This window comes from Amphiura filiformis, chromosome 16 (genome assembly GCF_039555335.1).
Source record: "Amphiura filiformis chromosome 16, Afil_fr2py, whole genome shotgun sequence".
Taxonomy (NCBI): domain Eukaryota; kingdom Metazoa; phylum Echinodermata; class Ophiuroidea; order Amphilepidida; family Amphiuridae; genus Amphiura; species Amphiura filiformis.
Window position 1 is genome coordinate 16,602,807 of NC_092643.1, and position 20,214 is coordinate 16,623,020.

The 20,214-nt window shown below is 38.5% G+C and overlaps 1 protein-coding gene across 1 annotated transcript; it reads left to right on the forward strand.

Annotated features, from left to right (window-relative positions):
• Positions 1-4,324: 4,324 nt before the first annotated feature.
• LOC140135646 (NFX1-type zinc finger-containing protein 1-like) lies at positions 4,325-19,055 on the forward strand. The gene is given in 5 exon segments (XM_072157220.1): positions 4,325-4,626; positions 5,795-5,888; positions 7,313-7,456; positions 11,827-16,966; positions 17,800-19,055. Coding segments are annotated over 5 exon segments (5,751 nt in total). The 5' UTR covers positions 4,325-4,619; the 3' UTR covers positions 18,166-19,055.
• Positions 19,056-20,214: the final 1,159 nt, after the last annotated feature.

The following is a 20,214-nucleotide window of genomic DNA, read 5'->3' on the forward strand; positions in this document are numbered from 1 at the left end:
CTTTTACAAGACACTTGAAATGAAAATCCTTCCGAGTTCCAGCACCAATGACGACCGGTGATCGTGCATACTGCGGGAAACTCAAGGACCCGCTCAAGGATTCATGGACTGAGGTTTTTTTTCGTTTTGTTTTGCTTGAGGTCAATCAATCAATCAATCAATCAATCAATCAATCAATCAATCAATCAATCAATCAATCAATCAATCGATCAATCAATTAGTGACAATTACTGGTAATCATAGCTGTGAGCTAATCATACTTGTCAATCAACAAACCACTGCAATCAATCAAAGTACTTTGAATCAATCAATCAATCAATCAAAGAATCCAAACAATCAATCATATTATCAATAAATAAATAAATAGGAATAAATAAATAAATAAATAAATAAATAAATAAATAAATAAATAAATAAATAAATAAATAAATAAATAAATAAATAAATAAATAAATAAATAAATAGGCTAAATAAATAAATAAATAAATAAATCATAATTATTATCAATCAACATACCATCCAATCAATCATATTATCAATCAACATTTTTTTTCGTTTCGTTTTGCTTGAGGTCAATCAATCTATCAACCAACCAACCAATCAACCAATCAATCATATTATCAATCAACAAACCACCCACTCAATCAATCAATCATATTGAAATGCCCAGAGCCTACGGGTGTCTCCCTATCTTTTTCAGGCTTTACCTTTTTCTTGTGTATGAAACTTTCATCAAATGTAATGACTTGGGCGATGCAATTTTGCATCGCCATCGACTGACGAACGGACATTGACCCAGGAGAGTTTGTTGACTTGTTTACTTGCTGTATTTGCACAAGGCGCACATTCCTGATTGTTTGCGTATTTTCGGACTTTCATAAATGAAACCCAAATTATTCCTTTTGTTAATTAATTGACGCTAATTGCATATTAATTGTCCCATTACTTCTCTTCCTCGTCATTGTGGATGCGTCTGCATTTGTGGTATGCATTATGCAGCGGAAGGTAGACGCATTTCTGCAATGGGGACGGAGAGATGCGGCGACTATGTCGACGCACTTTTGCGTCGCCCTTTTACGTCGCCGTTCCCTGATTGGTTGGTGCTGTTGCTGGGTCGACTGGCATGTGAGAGGAGCGTGCCATGAGCGTGCGCGTGGGCCAGTCATCCGATGCACCTTCACTTATGATTTGGAGCTTGTTGAGTTAACACGTACATTTGTTTCTGTGCAAAGACGGCTTGACCATTTGTTTAGAGACATGACTTTCAATATAAGCGGCAGTCTCTGTATGGTTAGGATTCGTGTTTTATTAATAAATCGTGTTATTTTGTGATTGTACTTCCATTGTCGTTTTGCTCCATGTTTTACGTTCTCTGAGTTATTTATCAGGAAATCACGCATCATCCATATACCACACCCTGAGTAAATCATTACAATATTATCAATCAACAAATCACCCAATCAACCAAATGAATCAATCAATCAACCAATCAACCCTCGATCAACAAACCACCCAACCAATCAATCAATGCAATCAATTAATGCAATCAATCAATCAATCAATTTGTTTGTTTTTTATGTTTTAGGCCTACTTCCGAAAAAAAGAATAGGCCTAAATCCCCCGCAATATTTTGCCAGGGGAATGGTTCGACTTTCGAGTCAATCCCCCCTTGACGCCTGTATATATGTTTCTGACAAAATTAACCTCATATTTTAGCCTCAGTCGTCAACATTTGGGGGATGATTGTATGGATCATCCCCAAGCAAAATACCCCCCGAAAAAAAAAAATAAAGAAAAAAGAAAAAGTTTGATAAAAAGTATTACAATATCATAGGCCAAAGAAACGGTTGGTTATTACTTTCGGGTTTTTGTTTTGTTTTGCTTTGTATATTAATTGATTATGATAATGATTTTTTTTTGTATAGTCAATTAACATGTTTTAGAAATATATAACATATTATGTTTTCCTATGTTTGCAACCTTGATGATTGATGAGTAATAATCACGATGGTCAGTCAACTTTGGTTCTCATGACTTACCTGGCATAATTATGACATCGACATTCTTTTAGTTTAGGAATTTTTTAAGTGATTATGAACAACCACAATCTAGGCCATCGCCCTGATGACGTTCAGAGAACAAATGTTACTTTCATCATTTTCCGAGTACAAAATTGTATAGGCCTATTCATAATGTTGTTTTGCATGATTTCTTAAGGGTTCTAGAATGAGCGTTATGGCGTTTCGACAGTATTTTTTGTGGGACATGAGAGCACCTCAGACGTATCGAATTGCATTCTGAATACGCGATACGAAGCATGTCTCTGAAGTCAAATAATTTTCATTTTTTGAAATTCACGATATAATACAAATTTTATAACAAATTATTAAAATTTGATATTTTTCACATTTTTGATATATACGGTAACAGTCCTCGAAGTAAATTTGATAAATCTAATGATATATTCTTAAAGTTTATGTAGCTGGGAGGAAAAGCCGACGATCAATTGAAAATTTTGACCTATCATATTGAAGATATCGGGGTTTTTTTCCCAAAAAGACCTAATTTTTTTTGGTGTTTTGGGAAAAAAAATCCATATCTTCAATACGAAAGGTCAAAATTTTCAATTGATCGTCGGCTTTTTATCCCACCTACATACCGTACACTTTAAGTATAAATCATCAGATTTATAAAGCTAACTTCGAGTAGGCCTACTGTTAAATATCAAAAATATCAATTTTTAATCATTTTCCCTAAACGTTCATACCCACCCCTTAAGATTAATAGTACAAGCAAGGTCTAATGTATCATGGTAAATAAAACAACAGAGATGAGTTCTTCTAGGAAAGTGATGGTTTCCTATAATTATGATGATTGGATGGTTAAGTTGGATGTAAGTGATGTGGGTTAAGAAATGTGTTTTGAGAGGATAGTTAAGTTTTGGAAGTTGAAGAAGAAGGCCACTAAAATAACATACACAAATCAAGTAACATCAACTTTGTATTTTCATCGTAAATTCATCAAGTCTCTGTTAATTCCCCCAGATCATTATCAACACCAGTGGCGTACCGTGGCCGCTCCAACCCCGGGGGCTGAAGAAAATTCAATTTTGCCGCCCCTTCCGCAACAGCCCGAAAAGGTTGACCCAATTATTTTACGCGCTAACGACCTAAAAGCAACCCATTTTAATGTAATTTTTTTAAATTTTTTATACTACCATTTTTTCAACAAATTTTATACTTTTTCAAAAATTTTCAGCCATTTTTTCTTTACTAATTCTTGTGCCGCCCCATCATTTTTGCCGCCCCTGTTTTTTGCCGCCCCTTCGTCTTCCGCCACCCCTTCGTTTTGGCCGCCCCCTGCTTTTACCCCGGGGGGCTGGCGCCCCAAAGCCCCGCCCCCCCCAAAAAAATACGCGCATGAACACATGAACCTCACTTAGCCCGATCATCATGGTTATAAATAGCAATACCAAAATAAACTTTTCCTGGTCACACATTTCCAACCACACATTTGTCCCCTCACACCAAAGACCATTTTTCGGTTCTAATTGACGGAAAACTGATTATGTGGACTATCTCAGTATCTGACTATCTTCAGTAGACAGACAGCATGCAGGTTTTTCACAATAAAGTTGATATAAAGGTAAAATACAAACTTTCTTGATCATCCCCAATGAGAATTTGAAAAGATAGTATGCCTTTTCACTTCATTTTTGCTATATTGAGTAGATAGCAAGCTTCCTTTAGAGGTTTCCAAAACAGTTTGTATGAAAAGTAAGAAAATACCAAAATAAACTCTCTTTGGTCACGCACCATTTTATCAAAAATCGACTATGGCATAGTCTAGACAAAGACATGCAGCGCACAAATTGCTTATTTTATGTCTATAGTCTAACTTCGAGAAATCCTTTTATTATGAACTTATTTATTTGAAATTGAACTTTTCCCTTTTATATAAGGGAATCTTATTCATTTAAGAACAAACTAAAGTTTAAAATATTTTTATTACATACCGTTAAAAAAAGTTAATTTTTAATTCCGCAAAATTAAGGAGAACATTTCAACCACAGATTTAGAAGGTAATAATCTGTGTTTCAACAAATGAAATTACCCCGATGCCGACTTAGTATCCAGAAATAATCGGAGACGAGTCTTGTAACAAGACTAGTAATTGCAGCGTTGCGGTGCGGTGTCGACAGTGGCAGCTGCACTTTGAACCCAGGCAAACAATCCGAGTCTTGTGGCAAGACTAGTGACTAGACATTGAATTTCATGAGTTGGGGATTCCCGGTCTATGTTTATGCAGAATGCTATTTTTAGACATCGATGCCGCAATCGTCCATATTGTTTCACCGTTATCTGGCTAAATCCCAAGAATTTTCTTTTCCGCATTCATTGTTGCAATACCTTTTGAGAAACAAATTATTGAATACAGATCAGATTCAACTCGCTCTGTAAGAGAAACAGACTAGCAACGAGAAACGGTCTGGAGGGATCAGAACGGGTTCAAACTTCATGATATTTTGAGATAAGCTTTCATGAATCGTTCTTCATGTATGATGAGAGTAAATGGTTAGTTTTGTACTGAGCCAACGCATACATTTATAGTTCATCATAATGTCAGGTAAGCATTCATGAATTATATTCCATAATGCAATATATATCAAAACGTACGTTAGGGACCTAAAGCGCCATATTAATCATTTTTTTAAATTTCATTAGTTGTCGATAGAAATGTTTTGAGAACTGAATGTCTGATTTTTGTTGATGTTAAAATGTCAATGTCATGGAAGGTTAAATCATAGGCCATATCATATTGTTTATATCGGAAAAAAAACACACTGATGAAAATGTTCTGCAATTTACAATTGCATCAAAAATAGTGTATGATATAAATTACCGGTACTAGCCGGGGGTACTAGCAAATAATTTATTTCACCTTCACCTAGGCCTAGCTATGTATTAAGATTAGAATACTTTGTTCTGTGACTGAGATCCGCATTTTTCAGCTTTTCTATATTTTGACCATTTGCATACCTACTTCTAGAAATTGAAGCATGGGACAGTGGTCATATTGCGGAGGGGGGGCACTGAGCCATTTTTTGGAAAATTTCCTATGAGATTTTATAAATTTTGCAATCGATTAGGGGGCATGCTGCATGTGCCCCCTCTCCAGTATCGTAATTTTCTCTTGTTGACCACATAATTCATGTTATATTATTTTTCAACTTCAAAAACAAAAACTTAGGATATGATAATTTATTTCAAAACAGTGTGCCAAAAAATGCTTTTCCCCTCTCTTGCCCTGCCAAATATTGCTTGCCCCCCTTTCAGCCTGACAAAAATCTTTGCCCCCCCCCCCCTTTAAGCATGTACTGAAATCTGAAATCCCCTAATCTGTAGAATATACAGGTGGATGTTAAATTTCAAAATTTGACTTAAAGGGACAATTTGTGATCCACAGCAGCCTCATCCCATTTATTCCCCACTTTTCTCCAAAAAAGTTGAGATTTTCATATATATCACTAGAAACCTCTGGCTACATAATGTTTATGTACGTTACCGGTACAAATATTTCTTGCAGATAATTTGTAAAGCAAAGATGTTGTATAGTTTGAACTTTACGTTCTGGTATATCATAATGTAATTTAACACAGTGGCCATTTGGAGCAAGTTTATATACACATAATCATGCATAACTTGCAAACGCAAAATATTGGAATCTACTGAAATTTTGGGAATAAAACATTAGAAAATCAAATTATTTTTTATGAATTTTGTCCTGTACTCAGCAAACCAACCACATGGAGTGAATCGGGGACCAAGAGGAAGAGGACGTGGAGGAACCAGAGGAGGACGAAGACGGCAAAATCAAAACCAGTCAGGGTAAATTTATTTTTGTTTTTCAACTTTGATCAGTGGTGTAGCCAGGACTTTTTTCAGAAGGGGGGGCAAAGGGATGGGGGAGGGCAAGGCAACTTATAAGGGGGGAACGTTTGATGAAAATTGGGTTCTCACATGGGGAGATGGTTAGAGGTGAGGTGAAGTACTTTGGGGGGGGACAAGGGGGCATGGCAACTTTTAAGAGGGAAACATTTGACAAAATTGGGTTTTCACATGGGGGAAGCTGCCTCTTTGTGCAATTAATTTTTAATGGAAATGACTACATGTATGCAGAGAAAAGTTGTGAAAGAGACCCCATCAATTTTCAAGGAAAAGAAAGAAAGAAAAACAAAAAAGAAAGATGACAGTGGTTGCATGAAGTGGGCATTTTTCCCCTCAGTCCAAGGCTTTACCCCAGTTTCCCCCATCAGATATTTTTCCAGTTACCCATCTTCCTGTCAAAAAGGGCAACACAAAGGTGGCATCGGCAGAGATGGCAACCCTCTCTATTTTAGAGGGAGACTCCCTATTTTTGGAAACATTTTTGTCCATTTTTGACACCCAAATTTGGCAACCTCCCTATTTCTGACAAGTTATATGTCACTGAAGTTGCATGTAATTTTGGCAACCTTCCTTTTTTGTTTGAATCCTCCCTATTTTCTGGATGGTAATGTTGGCATCTCTGCATCTTTCCCCATTTCCCTCTTTCAAATAGGGGTGGTGCAAAGGGGGTATATGGGCATTTGCCCCACAGCTGCCCCTACCTTATCAAATAGTGGTGGCACAAAGGGGGCCCCTCAGTCTTGGGCTTTTCCCCAGTTCCCCTCCCCTGTCAAATAGGGGCAGTGCAAAGGGGACATCAGGGCATTCACACCACACTTAGCATTGATGTTTCACCCAGTTGCCCTTCACCCTAACAGCCGGGCAGTGTTGCCATTACATGTCTGTTTTAATTGCTTACGATATTGACTGTTGCTGCATGGAAATGACAACAGCGTCTGGGGCGGGGCACTGACTTTGGAAGTGACGGGATGTGCGGACAGCAGTTCGAAACTAGGGGTCTTTCGGTGAGAGCCTAGACACCGAAAAAGGGGGTCTTTCAGTGAGAAGGTTCTAAAAAAAGGGGTCATTCAGTGAGACTGGGAAAAAAATTTGGGTCAAGATATAAAAGTTGATAGAAAATGTTCAAAAATTTGGGTCAAGATATAAAAGTTGATAAAAAATGTTCAAAAATTTGAAAAAATGAAAACGTTGAGAGATTATCAGAATTTCCCCCAAAATTTTTGAAAAGAAAAGTCGTATCAATATGGGGTTATCAGTTTCTGAAAGCTCCAAATGTCCATTTTAGAAACATGTGTAAAACTCATTTTCGTCCAGGGCCGACATGTGACTCAATTCCCCTTGTTGCCAAATGTTTCTCATTTTAGAAATCCAGCAGATGGTGAAAATAGGAGTGGGAGTCCAAATCGACAGCCAGGAGATGCACATAGAGGAGGAAGAGGAGGAAGACCAGGTGGAAGAGGACGTAGTGGCAGGGGTGGGAGAGGGCAATCAAATCCAAACCAGCAAGGGTAAGTGGTCTGAATATTTACAGTCAGTCTACTCTGAAGTGCAAAGTACCGATCTTGAGACGTGCGCATTGTGCCGACATTGAAGGTACGCATACCTGCTGCAGAGACGCAGCACTACGCACTGTTTACACGCTGTATACGCGCGCGTTGTCACTATGTACTTCAGAGAGGACAAACTGTAGGTGTATATTCTCAGCAGCTTTCAGGCTTTATGCTTAACCAGCAGGTGCAAGCAGGGTGTTATCTATTAACCACCTGTCATTTTGGATGGACAGTTTGCTCCTGGGACAGGCAAAATTAATATCTTTGCAATAATTATGACCCCCAGGTAAAATTTCTGCCAAGAAATCTTTGCCCCCCCCCCCCTTGGGTTCTCAATTTGCAAACTTTAAATGGTCTATGTATTTAATTATGATGCGAGTGTAAGGAAAGAAGGGTTCAGGAAATTGTGCATATTTGAACATATCTGTAGTGTATTTCTAAACCTTTTTAGAGTGTGTTTTATAAGCTACAATCAAGGAATTTAATAGTTGGTACACCTTGACAATATGTTGGAACTCTTCATTGCCGCTCTGAGAGTTAAGTGAAATTAGTATAACTATGTTTGATGAGAAGTACATACCTTCCCTTTCCTCTTCCCTCCCCATTCCCCTCAATCAATGTTGGGGAGACTGGAGAGCCCAATGGAAAAGTGCTTTCATCAACATTGAACTGGGGGAGAGGGGTGGCGATTTACATTTAGTATGCCCGAGTGTACCAACATTAATTTCTTTGATTGTCCGAGGCGAATGTAAAATATTTCATATAAATTTCGCTTTTGTCTCATAACTCAAAACGGAATGTCGCATGCGCTTCATATTTCACACAATTTGGGAGTGGATTATAGGCCTTTGAATTATAATAAATTTGTAAATAAAGAAATTGGTTTATTTAGGGAGTGGTCATTGAAATCCTCCCCTATGCTAAATTAAACACATTTTGTGATGGGTGCAAACTGCATCTAAAATTGGTTTTTGGTCCATATCTTTAAAACAAAAGCACGTATTACTACCAAATTTGACACATTTTCTTATGATGATATGTTTCCACTTCTATCAAATGTACAGTACGATATTCACTCAATTACGAGAAACACAATGCAAATATGTAGCACACCATGTAAAGCTATGTGAAAACCGACGAAGGCCAAATAAGCTGCATAATGGTGAAATTATGCATTTTAGCTCAAAACAAGAGTTTGACAACACAGAAAAAATAACTACTGAACAAAATACTAAGGTTTTGTTAATGGTATTAATCATTGAGAGAATAGCGTTGAACTCTATCAAGAAGAGATAAAAAAAAAATCCCGGGGTTCGAACCCGGTACCTCCAGATCATGGGCCACATACCACACCATTGGACTATTACGCATAACTGTGATAAAGACTTGAATCTAATACGTTAAAGATGTTAAACCATGACGCGTATTGAATACTTTTTTCTGTAACTATTGTGTAAACTGAATAAATTATGCATTAAGTTTGCATGAAGTTTTGCAAATTGACTCGGTAATCCACGATATATATTCATATTGTGTACAGAAACAGCTCAAAATATAATGACGTTGCTCAGTAACTGACGATATGCCTCGATAATCCATCAAAAAAAAAAACTTGTCTATTCTTTTTTCTAATGATATAATGGATTACCGTGCAATTGCTATTGAATTCAATAGCGTTTGTTTTAGTATACCGTTTGCATGAATGACACAGCAACTTTATGATGACAATCATTATGACTTACAATGAAAGACCATTTTCACATCGATCCGTAGCTTAATGGTAGCAGAGGTCGCTTCAGTAATCGAGAGGTCCACGGTTCAAACCTTGGCGCGATTTGTTTTTGTTTCCCACTCAAAATGTTACTTGTTTTGGAATTGTTAATTTTTAATTTGGCCAAACTTATCTGAATGACAATGTTGTTATTTTTTTCTTTGATTTAATATATTTGTCTTTTGATTTATTTATATATTATATTTCGGTGTTTCCTTATTGATAACTTAAATTACCGGTTCATCATGTTTGAAATGAATGGAAACTGTACCTTTTATTCTTTCATCAATACAGTTATAATATATATATTTTTAAAGATAAAATGGTGAATGATATTAACAATCATTTATGGAAATAAATGAAGAAAGAACAAAACAAGATGAGGTCAACGATAATGCACATTTAACAGTTCAAGTTCTTATTACGCTGTTACGTATACGCATTGAATCATGCTGTCTACTGAAGATAACTAATACATAATTATGTAATGAATGATTTATGACCAATTCCTGACTTTGTTATATTATTTGTTATCAACAATAATTAGGCGTTGAATTAGGACAACCAAATATTCGTATACAGCAATTTGTGCTAAAATAATTATGATAATTAAGAAGAAATATGCAACAGCGTGTTAATATACGTGTATTGTTAGAAAACGTGTTTATTTGTCCTATATAAAACTCAGCATTGTGGATGTTTTCAATAACCACTCCCTAAACAAACAAATTTCTTTGCCGTCAAACTTTTTGTAACACATTTCAAAAGGAGAGTATCTACCAAAAACTTGTGAGTGACAACAGTTTGATATGACTTCCTGTTTTTAAGATATAGCACAAAAAACTAACTTTGCGCGCGACAGCTTAGAGAACTAATCATGAAATTCGTGTAGGTTAGGGTATGGGTTGTTTCACTGACCGCTCCCTAAAAATAGCCAATTTCTATATCAACAATTTTATTAAGATTCCAAAGCATATGGTATACTCCCATATCATGTGCAATATGAAGTTCATATGACATTCCGCTGTAGAATTATGAGTTCAAAAGCGAAATTTAGATGCATATTTTGCCGCTTAGAGCCTAATACTTAAATATGACGTAATTTAGCATAGGAGATGCTTTCAGTGACCACTTCCTAAATAAACCAATTTATTTATCAACAATTTTATACTCATTCTAAAGCACATGGTCCACTCCTACATCGTGTGCAATATGAAGTTCATACGATATTCTGTTGTTGAGTTATGAGACAAAAACGAATTTTAGATGTCATATTTTATGCTCGCCTCGGACAATCAAGGAATTTAATAGTTGGTACACCTTGACAATATGTTGGAACTCTTCATTGCCGCTCTGAGAGTTAAGTGAAATTAGTATAACTATGTTTGATGAGAAGTACATACCTTCCCTTTCCTCTTCCCTCCCCATTCCCCTCAATCAATGTTGGGGAGACTGGAGAGCCCAATGGAAAAAGTGCTTTCATCAACATTGAAATGGGAGAGAGGGGTGGCGATTTACATTTAGCCTACAAAAAATTGCACCCCTCTTGGCCTGCCAAAAAATTGTTGCCCCCCCCCCCCCATTTTACCCTCCCTCACGGTTCATCATTATTGCACAGCCCCTAAATAAACTTTATTTCTAGCAACTAGAAGCAACTCATGTCCATCACAAATTGATCAATTGGGAGAAGTTGCTGTGAATCACCACTTATATTTTTCTGCCTGCATTTTAACCTCAAAATGGTATGTCCATTTAACACCATGAATACTTCCTGCTGATTGGTTAAAACTATTGTATTATTATGTATTGAGCCAATCAGCAGCATGGTAAGAATGGTGGTAAAGTTGAAGAGGATTGAGCTTAAATATTTAGTAGCTGTATTTTCATTGGTCACTCGGATAAATATATCGTGCAATAGACATAGGGGTAAAAGTGAATTTTAGGGGGGTCAAAAATCTGCATAAAAATCTGAAAAATTCCGGTGATTGTTATATTTCTTGTTTTTTTATGGGGGGGCAAGATGTCTGGGGATTGTGAATTTCCCCATGCTACCTCCCCAGTGGAGCTGCCAGTTCGCCATGACAAGGTAGTATAGTTCACAGGGGTTAACATTTGGGTTTATACCATGAGGCATGTTATCCCGGGGGGGGGGGGGACTCAGTACAAATGACCATACGGGGACGTGCCGCAAATATGGGTAGCATTTTCAGCCTCTTGGTATATCAATGACCCCTTTTCCAAAGCCTATTTTGGTATATGAATGGGTCCTTTTTTCAAAATTTTCTCAATTTTTGCGGAAATTAGCCCAATTTTTCCTTAATCTAGCCAAAATTGTCAACATTTTGGGAAAATTTGTAAAAACTAAGACAATTTGGGATAAATTCGGCCGAAAATTTTGACTTTTGGTATATAAATGGGTCCAAATTTCTTGAAAAATTGGTATATTTATGGGTCCACTTTCAAATTCTCAGCGGCACGTCCCTACCAAAACCAAACTTGAGTACCCCCCCGGGCATGTTATTCAATATTTGTTGGCTGTTTTGTTCTATTTCTTCAGGAACCCAGACAATGGTGGAGATAGAAATGTTCCAAATCAATCAAGAGAGGCTCGCGGTCCTCCACAGCCTCGCCGCACCCGAAGACTTGGATACAAGAGTTTAGAGGCATTACTTGAAGATGAGGATCCTTCCGAATTAGTTTTTAAGCTTTCGTCAACGCAAAGTGGGTTCATGGAGCTTTTAAATGAGATGGATATCCGACGTGATTTGATGGCTTTAATCATTAACTTGTTAAGTAGGGTGTGTGAAAGCTCAGCATCATCATCTCAGAGTCTGAATACACTTCTTTTTAAGGTATATCAAGATTCGGAGTTCTTCACACGTCATCTGACACAATATGTCACCAAGATGATGAGCGAGACTGATCACAGGTATCTTCCTACTATAGCAACGCAAGTACAAAATATCATCACCATCCTTGTGACGATGCTCCAGCGTCTTCCAAGCTCTGTCAATCATGTGACTGTTGTGGTGATTCTGCTGCAGGCTGCAGTACCAGCTTTGGAAGGGAGAGGTATCCTCTTTGATCTGGAGATAAAGAACACACTACAAAGATTGGTGGAATATCAGGAAGAATTGAAACGTGAAGCTGAAGAGCAAAAGAGCAAGCCACAACAACGTCGGCAGCAACAGATTGGCAGCACTGGACCTCCACCAGATGACTTTCGTCAAATACCGATCTTTCCAACTATCGGTGACTTCAATACTGATGTCAAACCTTACTTGAGAAAGAATGTCGTAGATGGAGGATACACAGATGTGAATCACTACTTAGATGTGCAATTCAGATTGCTTAGAGAAGATTTTGTTGAGCCATTACGATCTGGCATCAGAGAATATCAAGATATGAAGAGGGCGCCTCAAGGTAAACAAAATAAACGTCCAAAAGATATACTGAATCTATGATGGCGCATACAGATAGAATATCCAATGTGTTCGTGGAATGGGATCATGTACCGTGTACACTTTGACCACACCAAATTCCAACGCCTTCGATGGCAATCTTCCAAGAGACTTATTTTTGGTTCACTTGTGTGTTTATCAAGTGATGATTTTCAAACATTCTTGTTTGCAACGGTAGCCAATCGCAAGCCAGAAGATTTGGAGCAAGGATTTGTGGATTTGAGGTTTGAGAACAGAGATATACTGGAAGAGATTAAAGATGAGGTTTTCGTCATGGCCGAGACATCTGCTTACTTTGAAGCTTATCGCCATGTTCTTGAAGGTCTGCAACAAATTACAAGACAGACATTGCCTCTTCAAAAGTACATCATTGAAGTTGCAAAACGTATTGATGCACCTGAATATTTGCGCCAAAATCCAGCAGTAAGATATGATTTGAGTCCTCTTGTGGCTGAAGCGACGCTGTCAGATAACGTTGAAGAAGATGATGAACAAGATGATGGAATGTTTGGAGGCCTTGTAAGAAGTATGAAAAGGTTGGGTGTGGCGAGTAGTCGAAATCGACGAGCAGCAACCCAGGCAAGCTCAGTAAGAATTTTGGGGAGTCACTGGCCATCAGAAGCAGAGCTACATCTGGACAGCTCTCAAATGGAAGCAGTTAAAATGGCCCTCACAAAGGAGCTCTCTGTCATTCAAGGGCCACCTGGAACAGGCAAGACATATATCGGCCTCAAGATCGTTCAAGCTTTGTTACATAATAGTCGAGTGTGGTGCAATGAAGACTATAATGTGGATGAAGAAGATGAAGAGAAAGCTAAAACACGCCCTCTACTTGTGGTGTGTTTTACCAATCATGCCCTGGATCAGTTTCTCGAAGGCATTCTGAAGTTTCAGAACAGAAGGATTGTCCGTATTGGTGGTCGTAGTGCAAGTGAGGCTTTGAAGTCATACAACCTGAATGTCTTAAAACAAGACGTACGAAAGAGGAGACAGGTCCATCGTCATATTCATGAAGGAACTCGTGATATCTTATCATCAATGGCAAAGTGTCGTCAACCTATGGAAGTGGCACAGACACGAATCGCCATGACAACACATGCTGTACTGAATGAAGATAATCTACGCCCATATATGATTGAGTCTCATTATGACAGCCTTATAGACTTCTGCCCGCCACCTAAGAACTTAAGGGAAGTTTCAGCACCCAAGATGTTGACCTGGCTTGGCCTCATAGGGAACTTCCATGTTGCAAAGGATGAGAGTGATCCATTGTTTGATATGGAAGAAGAAGGCAATTCTCCAGATTCATCAGAGGAGATTGAAATAGATGAGGAAGCAGATGTTCTTGAAGAGCAACGAATGCTTGATGATCAAGACTTCGCCGACAGAGATATTCATGTCAAAGGGTATGATGCCAGACAGGAGTTTGCTTTAGATGCAGATGCAATGGAAACAGGTGAAGAGGAAGCTCCTGGTAATGAATATGAATGGCAGCAAGCAACCAAACGAAAGTCACGCATCAAGCAGATCATAAAGCGTAATCTCCAATCAAAGGAAAGACTCACTGAATTCCAGGCGAGAAGAATCACAAATATTTGGACTGTTCCAGATATGATGACACGATGGCGGTTGTACCGATACTGGATGAGTAAATACCGTGAACGACAAGCAGGGATACTGTACGAAAAGCAGGAAACATATGAAAGATTAGCAGGGCAACTGAAAGAGATCAGAACTGAAGAAGATTTAGCCATCTTGAATGGAGCCAAGGTAATCGGTATGACAACAACTGGCGCCGCAAAGTATCGATCTCTGCTGCAGAGGATCAAACCCAGAATCATCGTAGTGGAAGAAGCTGCCGAAGTCCTTGAGTCTCATATTATCACAACACTAAGTAGTGACTGTCAACAGCTGATTCTGATAGGTGACCATCAACAACTGAGGCCCAATCCAACTGTCTACGAACTGGCGAAAGATTTCAAGCTTGATATCTCATTGTTTGAGAGGATGGTTAACAATGGCTTGCCATGTCAGAGGCTGACCCAGCAGCACCGTATGAGACCTGAAATATCTGGCATCATGAAGCTGAAGCATTTCTATCCTAACCTACTAGACCACAGCTCTGTCAGACTCCTTGAGAACATCAAAGGAGTAGGAACCAACGTGTTCTTTCTTGATCATGACAAATCAGAAGCCAGTGCAGATGACACCAAGAGTCACTCCAACAAACATGAAGCAGAGTTTCTGGTCTCTCTCTGTCGTTACTTCATGCAGCAAGGGTACGCACCTGGACAGATAACCATTCTTACAACCTACACTGCTCAGCTGTTCAACTTCAAGCACTTGATGCAGAAAGGTTTGTTCAAAGGTGTCCGTGTGAGTGCTGTTGATAACTACCAAGGAGAAGAGAATGATATCATACTTCTTTCCTTAGTCCGTAGCAATATGGAAGGCAGTATTGGTTTCTTGAAGGTGGCTAACCGAGTGTGTGTAGCACTGTCACGAGCTAAGAAAGGACTATTCTGCATCGGTAATTTCGGTCTTCTAGCAAGCAAAGGTGATTTGTGGAAGGATATTGTTGCTTTGATGAAAAACAATGGCAACTTTGGAACTCGACTAAAACTGGTGTGTCATAATCATCCAGAAACAGCTACAGATGTGAGCCTTCCGAAAGATTTTACAAAAGTTCCAGAAGGGGGATGCAGCAAACCATGCGAGGCAAGACTCCCATGTGGCCATGCCTGTTCTATGCCGTGCCATCCGAGGGATCCACAACATCTAGAGTACAGGTGTCTGAAGCCTTGCACAAAGGTGGTTTCTGGATGTCCATGGAAACATCCCTGTACCAAGTCTTGCTACCAAGATTGCTTAAAAAAGTGTACTAAACCAGTGGACAAACAACGGCCTTGTGGGCACCGAGCAATGGTTCCATGTCACCAAGACACAATGCTAGTCATCTGCCACCATCCATGTGAGAGAAGACTGACTAGATGTGGCCACCCTTGCAAGAATGAGTGTGGGGAAAAGTGTACTACTAAATGTCAAGAAATAGTCTTACGTTCTGACCTACCATGTGGACACAAGACGACAATGATGAAATGTTCAGCTGATGGGGAAGACTGCTCTTATCCATGTGGAGTAGATCTTCTCTGCGGGCACAAATGCATAGGAACCTGTGGGAAATGTCAGCGAGGGCGCTTTCACATGCAATGCAGACAGAAATGTGATCGCACATTGGTTTGTGGCCATGCATGTAAGGAGCCTTGTACAAAATCATGTCCTCCTTGCCAGAAACGATGCCAAAATAGATGCATCCACAGCAAGTGTCAAAATAAGTGTGGCGATCCGTGTCCTCCTTGTATGGAACCGTGTGAATGGCAATGTCTTCATCACCAATGCACTAATCCATGCAGTGAGCCATGTAACCGAAAGCCGTGCACAGAGCCATGTAAGAAGAAGCTGAAGAAATGTGGTCACCCTTGCATAGGGCTCTGTGGAGAAACATGTTCTACAAAATGTCGCAAATGTGACAAAGAGGAGGTTACAGATATACTATTCGGCAACGAAGATGAACCAAACGCTCGATTTGTTCAACTGGAAGACTGTGGCCATGTGATAGAGGCTGAGGCTTTGGACAGCTGGATGGAAATGGCTGACCAGACAGTCACAGGAGAGAAGATTGATATACAGCTCAAAGCGTGTCCCAAGTGCAAGACATTCATCCGAAGAAATCTTCGCTATGGTAACATCATCAAAAAGATGCTGACAGACATTGAAGGTGTGAAGAAACGGATGTTTGGAGATGAGGCTGAAATTAAATCCAGAAGTTCGAGGTTGATTTCAAAACTAAGCCGCGCCGAGTATCTTAATAAGTTAAGCTCAGCAGCAGTGTTCCACCTGAAGAACTTGATATCAGGTCTTCCAACACTGGAACAAGTCACTCTTGCTGAGAACCTACTCAATCTGCTGTCCATGATAGCAATCATCCGTGAGAAAGCTACTGATGGGATCACACATGAAGATCACCTGGCAAGCAGGAACAGCATACATCAGCAGCTGAAAGGCTTTGATGTTTGGCTGATACGACCTCGTATGCGGATGAGTGACCAGGAGTTGGAGGATGTGAGCTGTGAGTTGAAGAGACTGTCCCTGATGATGCAGATGGTGATCATTGAGTGCAGAGCCAAGGAGCAGAAACGGCAGGATGATTTGGAAGTTCGTGCAGATCTTACTAGGGTATGTACAAAAGAAAGTGTTAATAAAATAGTGTTAACAATTCACATAAAGCATGAATGGTTGAAGAAATAATCCACTGTATGATATAAACCTGTGATCTTTTGGATGGAGATTCAATCTCATCTGCTCATGAATACCAATAGACAATGGAAATGTTCCAGGATCAATTATTCAGGAGTTAAAATGTGGTTCTTTTTCTTGTGTGAGTGCAGCCTGTAAATCCTGAACATTTTTTTTTTTTTGAAGTGCATCAGATTTTCACCCCTTCCCCTTAACCAGGATTGGTTACAGGGCGTAGCAAGCGGGGGGACAGGGTGGACGAAGTCCATGGGCCCCAAGGATTCAGGGGCCCAAGCAAAAGAGAAAATGAAATAAGAGCTGATTAAGGAGATGCTAAAAGAGCTTAAAAGGCAGGACCGAATTTACCTGGGCCAGACCAAAATGTGGAGGCCTCAACTCACCGTGAGACATGTGCACCTAAGAGTCCAAGTTTGGTTTACAAATTGGGGGCCTAGTATATGATCGACAGTGGTGGCAGAAGCATTGCAAATCAGTAGAGGGAGATAAGCATATTTTGTTCAGTTCTTACTAGGACTTTGCGCGCGAAATAAATTTTTAATTTCAGACAATTTTAGCTCAAAATGAAGGTGAATTTTGCTATGTAAAGGGCTAGTATGATATGCGTAAAGCGCACAAATTTGGTAATTTTACCATATTTTGGTCCAAAACATGGTGTTGTCGGGCTAAGAGAAACATGCACAGGGCAATTTGGGGGACCCCTCTGGCCCAATGGTAAAACTTTTTATTTGAATTGTTCTTTTTCCCACTCACAGGTCAAACGAATGCTTACAAATGGCCTACCCTTGACTGATGACAAATCACAAGAAGTGCAGACATTACTGAAGCGCCTCGGCAAGCGTGTAGGTGGATTAAGCATTTCAGATGAAGAACGTGTTAACATCGTCAAAGCAATGGGTATGACCCAAGGTCACTGGTTCAAATGCCCTAACGGCCATATCTACGCAATAGGAGACTGCGGTGGCGCCACTGTAGAAAGCACATGTCCGGAATGCAAGGCACGTATCGGTGGGATGGGACATAGGCTTAGGGGTGATAATCAGTTTGCACCAGAAATGGATCAAGCTTCGCATCCTGCGTGGTCTGATCAGGCAAATATGGGAAATTATCAGTTTGATTAGATGGAACATTTTATGATAGTGTGACATATCAAAAAAACATTTAAAAACATATCGTCGGCTGAGTGCAACACTATCGTAAGTGCAGTAGAATGTAATAGCTGCCTTTTGTAAAATACCTATTGTTTGCAGCACAGTCCCCTCATCATGCTCATTGTAAAGTGTTCTGTATACTTTCCTGATAGCCACTATAACCCCAAGATGTCACCTGTACATGTAGTTGGGTGTTCTTTCTAGTGTTATTTGTTAATAAAAGTCAGTACATTTATTGAAATGTTGCAAATGGCAGCTATTACATTCTACAGCACTTACGATAGTGTTGCACTCTGCCAACGATATGTTTGTGATTTCATGTGTATTTCGCCTTGGTTAGCACACTGCAACAATTTATTCCGCTGCCACTAGGATACATCGGAATTATTTCACTTCAACAGGGTGCAACCAAAGCGCAGCTCCTCTCGCATTTAGATTGTAATTATCTACGAACAGCTCCCCATTGCATCTGGGAGGGGTGAGGCAAGTGACGAAAAGTGCCTTTTCCAAGTGCACAACATGTTGGCGCTGCAAGGATTCAAACCCATGCCTCAAGCAATGGGTGGTTATGAGCCAAAGTCTTTACCACTGCCGCTGTGCCACCGTGCCCTCTGGAGGAATGAGTCTAATATCACTAATGTTGGTTTTGAGTTTAATAGATAAAAACAAGTGATACATTCTTATGTTTGACCGTGTTTTAAAAGTTGAAGAATCACTTTATAACTAGGACCATACTCGGTATATTGCAAGTGTGAATAAATAGGGAACACAAATCATAATTGTTGATATTATTGACTCATTCCTCTTGATCGTGTCACATAAAGTGAACCAAAATGACGTCAAACATATCTTGTATATAATGATTATATTATTATGATTTTCAAAATTATTTAAAATCTTGTATTTCCTTCAAATATTGTATTTTCTTCAAAAAGATGAATATTATATCAACTCTTTACAGAAATATTTAATATACTTAGTATAAGATTATTGACTGGTTTATCCTACTGTACCCAGCAAACACAAAACGTTTTCGACATCATTGACAAAAGGTTATAAAAGGTTGTCAGAAAACATTTAAATGTCGGGTTATATAAAAGGTATATTAAGAGTATAAAACGGGTTCATAACCTTAAAAAACATTTTCTGATAATCTACTGCTCAGCAAACAAAAATGTTTTACAGAAAACGTTTAAATGTCGGGTTATATAAAGGGCATAAAAACGTTTTGATAACATTCCAAAAACATTCTTGAAAACTTGATACAAAACATTCTAAACAGAATGTTATTTTGGGGTTGATAAAATATTTTGTGAAAAATGTTTGCCCAAAATATTTGCAATAACGTTTTAAAAACGTTTTCATGACCTTTATATAACCCGACATTTAAATGTTATTAAAATGTTTTGAAAAAAAATTTTAAGAACATTTCTGTGTTTGCTGGGTTCAAATATTTTAACATGATGTTATTTAAGGGCTGGGGTATGAACGTTTGGACAGTATTTATTTTGGGACATTAGAGCACATCAGACATATCGAATTGCATTCTGAATACGAAGAATGTCATTCTGATATCAAATAATTTTGGTTTTTGAAATTAGCAATTTAATACACATTTTATGGCAAATCATTAAAAATTGATATTTTTGATATTTAACAGTACTTGAAGTAAACTTTATAAATCTGATGATTTATACTTAAAGTGTATGTAGGTGGGATAAAAAGTCGACGATCAATTCAAAATTTTGACCTTTCAGTATTGAAGATATGGATTTTTTTTCCCCCAAAACACCAAACAAAAATAAGGTCTTTTGGGAAAAAATCCATATCTTCAATATGAAAGGTCAAAATTTTCAATTGACCGTCGGCTTTTCCTCCTGCTACATACACTTTAAGAATATATCATTAGATTTATATAATTTACTTCGAGGACTGTTATATATCAAAATGTGAAAAATATCAAATTTTTATAATTTGTCATAAAATTTGTATTATATTGTGATTTTGAAAAAATGAAAA